The 12,657-nt window shown below is 28.6% G+C and overlaps 1 protein-coding gene across 1 annotated transcript; it reads left to right on the forward strand.

The window, feature by feature from the left end:
- The first annotated feature begins 3,377 nt into the window (after positions 1-3,377).
- LOC109814446 (putative disease resistance protein At5g66900) lies at positions 3,378-9,485 on the forward strand. The gene is made up of 5 exons (XM_083068373.1): positions 3,378-4,180; positions 5,159-5,577; positions 6,096-6,484; positions 8,116-8,309; positions 8,391-9,485. Exons 1-5 carry the CDS (start codon positions 3,775-3,777, stop codon positions 8,855-8,857), a joined length of 1,875 nt encoding a protein of 624 aa, XP_082924499.1. The 5' UTR covers positions 3,378-3,774; the 3' UTR covers positions 8,858-9,485.
- Positions 9,486-12,657: the final 3,172 nt, after the last annotated feature.

Here is a 12,657-nt window from a genome sequence, read left to right on the forward strand (position 1 = left end):
ATTTTAATGGATTCTGTGAGATTTTATAGATTTTGCATAATTTTTGTGAATTTTTGACATTTGATAAAATTTCAAAAAAAAATTCATACATTCAAATTTAAAAAGAGTCAAAGACAAAAATAATAAAAAACAACAATGTCTAGATAAATAATAATAATAATAATAATAATTCTCCATAATAGCTTGTCCTCTTAAATAACATTCACCCACATATCCATAGCTATACTAGTCCTCCAAGCATTAGCCTCTTCTAGCTCTTGCTCCTAGGTTTGAATAATAGGCTTAAAAGTATGATCTTCATTAACCGGTAATGTTGAAGATGAAGGTTCATCCACCGCTTCAATTGGAAATTCATCAGAACGACGTAGAAAGTTACGTAGTGCTACACATACTAATACAAGTTCTACTTGTGTCTTAAATAAAAATGGATGTGTTAACTTAAAAATTGTGAACCTTGATTTAAAATTACCAAATATTCTCTCGATCACATTCCTTAAAGACGCATGACGAAGATTGAACAATTTTTTTCTCATTTTCAGGGTCATTACCCTGACCTGCAAAATCTTGTAGATGATATCTTACACCTCAAAATGGAGCTAAAAATTGGCGTCGATTAGGAAATCCACAATCCACAAAAAAATATTTACCTAATTACATATGCAATATATATAATATTGGTATAATAATAATAATAAATTATAATTATAATTATAATAATAATTATTATTATTTAAAAAATAAGCATTTACCTTGAGCCACTTTAAGTCCATTCCTCCTTGTTATAACATCATTTAGTAGCTTAGAATCATGAGCCGAACCCTCCCACCCACTAAGAATGTACATGAACTCTAAATCAAAATTACAAGTGGCTAATACATTTTGTGATATCTTTCCATGACGATTACGATAACTACTTACATCTCGTCCCCTCACTATTGCTGGAATATGTGTCCCGTCAATAGCTCCAATGCAATCCTAAAATTTAACATATATAACAATTCATCGTATGAAAAATATAATTATAGTAGTGTCAAATTTAATTATAATTTTTATTGTAAGATAATTAGTACATACCTTGAAGAAAGGGAAGAACCTTGTGCTTTCTCTAATTTTAGCTGGCATAGTTGATCATGGTTTAGCCATCAAAGTAGGTGCTATCGTATTCAAAGCCTTCAAAATCTTGTGAAAATTTTCACTTGTAGCAAATTGTGATTAGCCAAATGTGTTACGAATTACACAATATCAAGTATTCTGACCAACAATTTGTAGGAATGATGCAAGCATTTCTTCAACACAAATATATCGTGTATCCTCTAAAGGTGTTTTTACTCTAAGAATTGCACATAACTTTCAAAATACATCTGGATACATCCTATAAACTTGTCGAAATATTGCAGGATCATCGTTTAATGCTCGACGTATATAGTCATTTCCCATGTTAGTAATTCGTTGTCGATTTAATGGACACTCAATTTGTTCATTACGTATCATAACTATAAACTGAGTCAACACATGCATTAATGCATGAATTGCCGTTACACATGCGTACATGGCATCATAAAATTCTTTGTCATATATCTCTTTGTCACCTATCGCTTCTTCATCTATGTCACTACCTTCATACATGCTCGAATGTGACATTGTACCTATATAAAACAATATAACTAAAAATAATAATATAATAAAAAAATAAAACATGCTAAAATATTTCAATCAAGTACGGTCAAAATAACACCAAAACAATATAATTCTACCATTCAAAATATAAATAATTATGGATAAGAGACAAAATCAATAAAATTATATTATTATTTTTAGAAGCAAATCAATCATACAAGATCGAATATATCTTGGCTATCCAAATAGATCAAATACCCCAACCATTATAAAAAAACATGTAAAAACGGAAGTATAGAAATATAAGATAGTTTTTTATATTATAAAAATCAGTATATTCGATACTGAGAAAATATTTAGATATATAATTTTTTTTATATAAACGAGAGTATTTAGATATAGAGAATATATATATATATATATATATATATATATATATATATATTATTTTAGTTATATATTATATGATAATTTTTTAACGATATTTATAAATGTAAATTATTCTAACAAATATTTTAACAATATATTTTTTTTTTAAATAAGCTAATGAAAGCATAGACCTTAAACCCTAAAAAATTAAATACTGCAGTATGTTTTGTTAATTTTCTTTTTTAAAATATAAAAAATCCTAATTTCACAATATAAAAATAAAAATAAAAATTTATAGTAAAAAAAATAAAATAATTGTTGAGTCATAAAAGGAGGAGGGATAAGAGTAACAAAGAAGGAGAGAGATCGCAGTTTTCATGCTAAGAGGGTTCTTCTCCCAACTAGGATCCATTTTCATCTCATTCTTTTCATAGAAATTCTAACTCAAATTCATCTTATATATATATATATATATATATATATATATATATAAAATAGAGATCATGATATAAATTTTATCTTTCATCTTTTCCTTTTCTTGACGTGTGTTATAAAAGAAATTATCACTTAAAAGTTGAAATTTTTAGCATTTTTTGTGCTATATAAAGGAACAAATTCAACTAAATAGAATAAAAAATAGAGTAAGTCAATTAAAGAGAATAAATAGAAAAATAGAGTAAGTTAATGACAATCATATTACATATCGGAATTTCACAAAATAGGGGAATGGAATGAGAACAGTACTACAATATTATATATGAGCAATGAACAATAGTGTAATATTATTAGCAGAAGACAGGAGCATAGAAAAAAAATGAAAAGCTCACTTGAAAATTCTTGAAGCACTTGAAAAATCACTTCAAACAATCCTTCAAAATCTGATGGGTTTGGATGAGATTGTTTTATGAATTTGGTATTTATAGCTAACACTAGAAAGTCATTCAAAATCTCTCTCACACAACAATTTTTTAACATCTTTATATTTTTGAATACTAATGAATTATTTTTAAGTTATAAAAAATTTCAAATAAATATCAATAAATTTTAATGGACTCTTAAAAAAAATCTTGAAAATCTAGATTAAATACCACTTGATTATTTTTAAGTGACATAAAATCCCGATTGAATAACTTTTTTATTCAAATTTTTTTTTTAAATCTTACGAAATATTAAAGCAATACACCCCTTAAATGTCACAAATTCCCAGGTAAATATAAAAAGCAATTTGCGTTACAATTAAAATTTAATGAAATTTGAAACTTACTAGCAATGCAGAGTGAGGCGCGTGGTCTAAGCTGAGGACCCCGCTGTATGTGTAAAATAGTGAAAACTATGATGAGATTGAGGCAAAGAAAGAGCGGCAATGAAGTCAACTAAGTCAACAAAAGTATCTGTCCTGGAGAGAGCACGCTAACGCTAACGCTAACGCGGGAGGGAAATTTCTTGGAAGGTTGTATCGTAGGTTCCCACTTCCCACCCTTGTGCCCAAAAATTATAAAAATTGGGTTTAGTAGCGAGTGCTTACCTAATTTGAGTGAGATCGAAAGAGCAACAGGGTGCGTTCATTCGTGACTCAAGTTATGGGATTGTTCGAAGGGGCCGCTCTTGGAGCTGTGCTTCAAGAAGGGCCAAAGCAGGTTATAAGCATGATCTATAAGGCTTTCATGTTCAAGTCCACCCGCAGAGACCTTGGATCCGCTTTGGAGCGCCAGATTCCTTTGTCCAAACAACTTAAAGAGCGGAACACGAATTTGGGCCGCCCAGAGGAAGAAATACGTGCGTTTTTGGATGATCTTCAAAGGGCCCAAGGGATCTTGGACGCCAACTCCAACATCCCCTGGTGCCTGGTGGCAATGTTGTTGCTTGCCCTGGAAACAGCTCAAGCTTCAGGAAGAGTTGGAGGCACTCACCAGGTCCAACGTTCTTTTGATACCCAACCTTGTGAGTTCTGCGCAAGAAACGCTGTTGTTTGTGAGGGAAGGTGTTCACGGGAAACCGTTGAAGAACCGGTTCGAGCCTCCTCCCGAACCGGATCATGTGGTGGGACTGGGATTGGCTAACCCTCTTTCCCTTTTTAATAAGTTGAAGAGCCACTTGCTGGAAACGGCTACTTCCGTTATTTTATTCACCGGTCTGGCTGGGTATGGGAAGACGACCTGGGCTACACTACTATGTTCGGATGTCCAAGTTAGAGGTAATAAATTTCATCCTTCTACCACTTTTCTATTCTTGAGACTCAGATGATACTAATAATAGGATATCCATTAATCCTATAAAATCACCCTTATCCACTTATCTATACTCTTTACAATACAGTATGCTATTGTCCACATACAATCTAAATTCCCACAACACATGCATATACATTTATTTACACATAAAATCTCCATTATTAAGATGTCTTTTGGATGATGACTAAAAATAAATTTATGAGAACTTAGATCTAAAGTTGACAATTTCTTATTAATATGAAGATTGTGTGGTAACTCTGGTATACACTAGATATCATTCTAAGAAAGTAAATTATGACTTGTTAGACATTTGAGGTTCACACACATGTCTCTACATTGGTATTTTCATCTCTGAGTTTTCATTGGTAGCCCTTAGAGCTTTAGCTACACTTATCAACTCTAGATACTCCACATTACCAAAAAGACTTTCCATACAAGGAATCTTACACTTGAATCCATTGTCTTTCATTGCTAAATAATTGTCTATCACTCTTGGACACTTAGGATTTATACACACATATCTTCACATTGATATAATATTATTTACTTTCTGCATAAATCTTCATAGTTTTGCTTTTGGGCATCTCCCAAAAGACTTCATACCAATAGAGACTATGCATGTTATATAAACCTTTATTTTTTTTCATGATCCTGTGAGATGTTATTTGTATTCTAACACTATCGAATTGAACTACAACTTTGATAACACTTGTATAATTTATTTTAGTTTTATAACTTGTATATCAAACTCAATGTAATACTTAGACTTTGAGATTGACCCACATAATAGACTACTCTTTTGAGTTGAGTTCTCTTTGTCTGTTCAACTCCTAATGATAAATCTCTAACAGATTTAATATGTGATAATTATACATTCATCATATGAGTCGTTAGTTATAATTAATGTTCCCATGTTATGATTTTTGTTTTGTTTGGAGCAGAAAAATTTGGGGAAAATATCTTGTTTCTCACCGTGTCCAAATCTCCCAATTTGAAGACATTGGTACAGTCTCTGTTTCAACACTATGGGTACGCTATGCCTGATCTTGACCTTGCTGATGATAGGCACTTCATTTCGCACTTGAAAAAGTTACTGAAGGAGATTGTGACAAGTCCGATGATGTTGGTCCTGGATGATGTTTGGCCTCAGTCACAATCCCTCGTCGACGCATTCAAGGTTCAACACTTGTCAGATTATAAAATTTTGGTGACATCTAGGTTTAAAATTGCAGGAATTGAACCTGTATTCCGCATGGAACCGCTTTGTCTTGAAGATTCGGTTACCCTTTTGAGTCACTTGGCTCTCCCGAATGAAGAACGTTCTAGTGATCATGGAGAAAAACTTGTTTTGATTCGCGAGGTTCTTTCTCTCACATTTTCATATATACACATTAATTTTTGCATTGTTTAAGCTAAGCTAGTTTCGATTTTAGCTGAATAATAAAATGATTTTTTTTTTTCAATTTTACCATCATTTTAGTATCTATAATTAGCATCATCTTTGTGATTAATGCTAAATTTCGCGGCTACTTGAGCAATATTTAATTAGGTTGATAAAATGATAGGAGTGGATCATAAAATGTTTAAAATATCATAGGATAGAATTAAATATGATAAAAATACATTTTATTTCATTCTATATAATACTTTTTGTCCCTCTTGATATAGTGTGAGGGATACAATGAAATGAACTAATTAATTAATTACTTCTTTCTGTCATTATCTCTACAAAACAAAAATAGAGAAAAAAAAAATTATCCCATTGTAAAATATTTGAATGATGATACAATGATTTTATTATATTACCCTTCATGTATACTACACCTATATTGAAACCTTTGTTACTAGCTAATTTTACTTGTTTTCACTCAAATTCAGATAGCAAGGGGTTGTTACGGTTCACCACTTGTACTTGAACTGGTTGGTGGATCTCTGAAAAGAGAGCGTCTGAATGTGTGGAGACAAAAGAAGAAGAAATTGTCCAAGGGTCATCCTATTATTAACTCTCATAATGAATTGCAAAGCATCTTAAAATATTTGGATGATTTATTGGAAGATAAGTCCATCCTCAAAGAGTGCTTCATGGACTTGGGTTTATTTCCTGAAGACCAAAAGATACCTGTTGCTGCTCTCATCGACATTTGGACAGAACAAAATAAATCTGATGATGATGATTTAGACCCAAGACCAAAATTTAAAGAAGCTGACGCAGTCAATATTGTCTTTAACTTAAAGGACCGGCATTTGACTGACCTTGTCATGAAAAGGTACGCTTAGTTTATGTGTGTAAAAAAAAATGTGTCATAGTAGTTAGTACTTTATGTAAATTGTCCAAACTTTTCACTGCTAGATTATAGTAATGTGTTAGTTAATTTTTTTTTTTACAAATAAATTGAAAAGTAAATAATCTATGAATCTTCGGTGTTTTTTTTTACTAAATTGGGCCTTTTCTACATAAAAAGGAAATTGTTTTTTTGCTACAATTAAAATAAAAGTGATATTAATTATTCAAGAATCATTGTTTATTTGTTTTATAAAAAAAGTATATGAATGAGCCTTAATCTCCTATGAAATGATTTCACGGGGAATCAATTGTTTAGATTGTGCATATCATTAATAAATAAGAATTGCACTTTTAGTCTTTCTATAATATTAAATTTACAATTTTGATCTTTTTATTTTTAATTTTATAATTTTAGTCATAATTTTATAAAATTTAATTTTGGTCCTTCTATTGAATATTTATGTGTTAATTGTTAAAATTGTGATGTAGTCATTATTTGATATTAAGCAGAAGACATAACTATTAATATTTAATAATATTTAAGCTAAATTTTATTTTTAATTCTTATTTTTATCACATAAAAAATGATAAATGGGATAAAAAGGATGGAAATGACTTTACTAAAAAAAAAGGATGAAAATGAGAACTAAAAATTTATTTTCCATAATTATTATTAAATATTAATTATTGTGTTATTTATCTAACATTAGGTCATGAATAATGTTATATTTTTAACGATAAACAAATAAACATGTAGTAAAGGAATCAAAATTGAGATTTTATATTATTGGAGGACTAAAAGTGTATTTTAGAAAAAAAAAATGTACTATTATCTGAATACAAATTGCCTTATACAATAATTGTTTATTTTTATACTAATTACTTAAAAAAATCATATCAACAACGTTTTTTATTGGTTAAAAGTAATTTTTTTTATTAAATATACTTTTGCTCTTTGTAATATATTGTTTATTTTTATTTTGGTCCTTATAAAATTATTTTTTAAATGGTACTTGTTAATTTTCTCTTTTATTTTAGTTTTTTTTTAATTAGCCTCTGTAATATACTAATTTTTTATTTTTGTCCTTGTAATATGCCAAAATTTTGCTTTTATTTTCTACCATATTTTTTTAAAGAGACTAACTTAAAATGAAAAAAAATATTTTTGGGATTAAAATGAAAAAATAGATATATTATAATGATTAATGTAAAATAACAAGGATAAAATAATTAAAAGGACCATTTTAAAAAAAATAAAGTTTATGAGGATCAAAACCAAAAACTTAATATATTATAAGAAACAAAAGCATATTTAAACTCAAAAAAAATACTGTCAATGCATTAAAAATTCAAGTCTTTTGATTTATTTAATGTATTTTTAATTTTACTTAAATTTATAAATAACAGTATCATATATATAAAAAAATACTTCCTAGTTTTGGTACTTGTAGATTAGTGGACTGTAGCGATATTCATGGATATCGGATAAGAAAGGTATAGCCCTTCAATTTTGAAAACACTGTCAATAAAGAAACCAATAATGTTAATTAACAGTAGAAAAATGGTTTAAGGCCATGTTTCTCTTTTGGCACCTAACTTTTTCTCATCGATCAGGGAAGTTGCGACTGACCTCGATGATTATTGCAACCACCATTTCTTAATGCAACATGATCTTATTAGAGAGATGATTGAAGCCAGTCAAGGGCCATATAGAAAAAGGAAAAGGTTGGTGTTTGACATGAATGAAAATAATTGGTCTCAACAAAACCAGCAAAATACCATCGCGCACACATTGTCCATGTCAACTTGTAAGTCAATCTCTTTTCTCAAAAATGCAAGCACAATTGTAATGTTACGCTCACATAACACCAAATGAAATGTTTTTACAGGCAAAATGGTGACTCCAGAATTGGACAATATTGTAAAAGCTGAAGTACTTGAGGTTTTGGTCTTGAATCTTCGTACTAAGAAGTACACCTTCCCAGAGATCATAAGAAAAATGGTTGAACTGAAAGTTCTCATAGTCACCAATTATGATGATTTATACTGTTCTGAGTTAAACAATTTTGAGCTACTTAATTCTCTATCTGGCCTGAAAAGAATCAGATTGGAACGAATTTCAGTTACTACCCTTGGCAAATGGCACAAGCTGCGAAAATTGTCCCTTTACAATTGTAATCTGAATAAAGTTTTTGAAAGTGACAACATCCCAATTTCAGTTAAATTGCCAAGTCTAGTGGAACTGTGTATTGATTATTGCAAAGATTTAGTGAAACTGCCTGCTGAATTATGTCATATTACTTCTATCAAGAAGCTTAGTATCACTAGGTGCATGGGTTTTATAGCATTGCCTTAAGACATTGGAAACCTTGTGAACTTGAAAACTCTAAGACTTAGTTCTTGTGCTGTGTTTGAAGAGGTACCAACTTCAATTGGAAAGCTTCTTCAGCTGCGTTTTCTTGATATATCAGGTTGCGTAAGTCTTCGCAGTTTACCAGAAGATATTGGTGACTTACGTAATTTGGAAAGGCTTCACATGATTGGTTGTAGCTCATGCAAAATGCCTTCGTTGGTTATGAAACTTGAGAATTTAAAGTATGTTAGATGTGATGAAGAGACTGCTGAAATTTGGAAAGCAGATTTCAAGCCTAGCCTTCCCAATCTAAACATAGAGGAGGCTAACGATCATAACTTGTTCATATTTTATGATAATATATGATATTTAATTGGTAGACACCGTAAAGCTATTTTACATTGTTTGCACATCAAAACTCTTCTATAAGAGAAAATAAGTGATGTATCGAGAGTATAAAGTAATTTTACACTATCATCTAATTATATGTTATCATTTGTGATAAATTGTTGACTTTTGTAATAAACAAGTAAAAAGTCATATTATTGGGAATAGTTTTACACTGTCAATGTATTACCATTCAATTCACTCATAATAAATTTGAACTTATTATTATATTTATTTATCTAAATTTTCTTACAATTCATTTTCATTCTATTTTTCTTTTTTATTAAAAAAAATCTAAATCTTACATTAACTAGAAATAAAACAAATAAAATATATATAAATGAAAGATAATATTAACATTTTAAGATAATATCGAAATTATCTTATATTTCTTAAAATATCTACTCACTATTTACACATGCACCAAATTTAATAGTATTAAACAAGAAAAAATGTATATATATATTTTTTAAATTTTACCTATTTTAAATTATTGAAAAGAGGCACTTATTTATCACGTACCTATCTCAATAATACTAAAAATCAATTTACCGTCATATCATTTATCTCACCTAACACACAGTCTCCTTTCATTTTTTTCCCCTCAATTTATCTTCCCTTTCCAATCCATAGACACTAAATTTCGGGTGCGTACGATTAACTTTCTTCCTTTACAATTTGTTCTTGCACCGAACTCAATTATATGATCAACTTTTGATGTCACAATGAGACTATGATTCCGGTGCTCTTTATTCTTATTCTTTCGATATACGTGGGAATCTATATTTGTTTGCACATTTATGCATGGTTGAGGCCATTTATAATAAGTTTATGGAGAAAGTGACCTTTAGGTAACGTGAAATTATTTCATAAGTTGAAGAAAAGTTCCCCGAGTCCGAGATAAGCTAAGCAATATGTTAGTTGGGCTAGGCCAAGTTTACTTATGAGGGTTCTGAACATTATATCTTAGATCATGATATATATATATATATATATATATATATATATATATATATATATATATATATATACACGAGGAGAGTTATAATAATACTAGTGTAACTTTTACTAAGTATTACACCGTTCAATAACTTTATATTAAATGTAAATTTTGTAAATTCAACTGTTAGATTGAAAGTTTTTTACTATTAAATCATATATACAAAATTTTATATTAATTCAAGATGATTTGATACTTCATTCTTATAAAACAAAATTGGCATAATATATTTATTTCAAAATATACTAAAATATAAATACTTTGATTATCTTCAATTTGTTGTTCAATTTTAACAAAATTTGATACACATATAAAGTGATATGAAATTTCAATCTAACGGTTGGATTTACAAAATTCACTTTTAATATAAAGTTATTAAACAGTGTAATAGTTAGTAAAAGTTACACTAGTGTTATTATAACCCTCCTATATATATATATATATGTATATATATACCTTTTATTTTTTTTAAAAAATAAATTTCTAAATATTCTTAATCCTTTTTTTTCTTCTAATTTTTTAGTTTTATACTTTCAACATTTAATTTAACACTTTCTTTTTCTTTTCTACACACCTCTCCCTTTCAATTTTCATATGCATCCCTTTTAGGGATGTTCATGGGTCGGGTTGATTTGGATTTGGGTAAAAATCCAGTCTGAACCAATTAAATTTAATTGGTTTGAGTTGATTTAGATTTCATTTTTTTTATTTAATCCAAATTAAACCAATCCGATGTTTATTGAGTTGGCTCGATTTGGATCATTGGATATCTAATGATTCTTTTAAAAAATTTAAATTAAAAATATAATTTTTTATTCTAAAAGTAAATAGATTTTCTAACATTAACTAAATTGTTATATTGTCATAAATTAATTAAATTGATAGATTTACAATATAATTCCTATTGGTTTCTTTTCTTAATAATCTACTTAAAGATTTCAAATACACTACAATGTAAAAATGACACTCAATATACTGTAGTATAGTTCTTCTTGATTTCTTTAAGTATTTGACAAAAGGAATGAAAAAATCTACATATTGTAACACAAAAAGGTCTTCAAAATAATCAAAATGATACATTAATTGTTAACCAAATAAAAAATAATAAAATAATATATAAATTAATTGGTTTGGTTCGTGTTAGTTCAGATCTTAAATGTGTAACTTCGATAACCAAATCAATCAGCATTACATTTAATTGGTTTGTTTTGGGTTGGACCTGAACCAAATTTTTTTTTAAAACCAATTTAATTGGTTTGGTTAGAATTGTCGGGTTCATATGATAAACTGGATCTGATGAACACCCCTAACCCACTTATCTTCCCCCTACCTCCTCCTATTTTAATTAGTAGTTTTAATTCTTTCGGTTTTCATGTTACTCTCTTCCCTCCTCCTCCTTCAATTTTCACATTGTTAGTTTCTTACCCTTTCCTTCCATTCTTTCAGATTTACACGCACGTGGGTCGTAGAATTAGTACGCAATGACATTGTAGGTGTGTGCAACTTCCTCGACAATGTCAAAAGTCCTTAGCCAAACGAGCTTTTTTCTCCAAGCACTTTCTCCCTTTTTACACTTTCGAAAAACATTAAATTTAATGTTCCATAAAATACATTTAAGAATATTAATTTTAGTATTGTGGAAAGTATTTTCTAAAGAGTGAAATTGGTGTTTGAAAAAGTATTTTTTGGAATTGTGTTTTTTATATGCTTTCGAAAAGTATTTTCTAACATACTAAAACCAAAATTTTGGAAAATTTTTTTTTGGAAGTATGAAAAAAAAATAAATTTAATGAAATGCCTCTATCATCCACTTTATACATTATCGACATATAACTCACAAAAGAATTCAACCCACTATTTATTCTTGTTTTGCATAAGTAATATTAAATGAATTACAAAAAAATTAAAAACAAAAATGTAATTTAACACATTAATTTATGCCTTGTACTGAATGTAGAAAACAATGAAGGTTTAGTGAATAATTTAAATTTAAAGAACAATAGAGTTAAAAGTAAAAAAAATAGAATTTAAAAAATACAAAGATAAGATATGACTGTCTTGATTGTTAAAAAGAAAAAAATCAAGAATTAAAATTAAAAAAGAATAAAATCAAGAAAGAGTGACTAGAAAGATGAATTAGAAGAAAAAGAATGAAAGAAGGAAAGAGTGAATGAAAAAGATAATTTTAAAATAAAACTTAAAATAGGAAATTAATTAGAAGGAAATTTCAGGAAACTTTTTAAAAAAAGGATTATATATATATATATATATATATATATATATATCTTTATTTATAAAAACCAAAAGGTATATTATCATGAGCCTTATATCTTTTTATGCACGCAACACACTTGAGCAACGTCCATGCATGGTCATTAACTTGAAACCTAAGTTTGTGTGACACCTAACTATAATT

This window comes from Cajanus cajan, chromosome 2 (genome assembly GCF_000230855.2).
Source record: "Cajanus cajan strain Asha chromosome 2, NIPB_CcT2T_4, whole genome shotgun sequence".
Taxonomy (NCBI): Eukaryota; Viridiplantae; Streptophyta; class Magnoliopsida; order Fabales; family Fabaceae; genus Cajanus; species Cajanus cajan.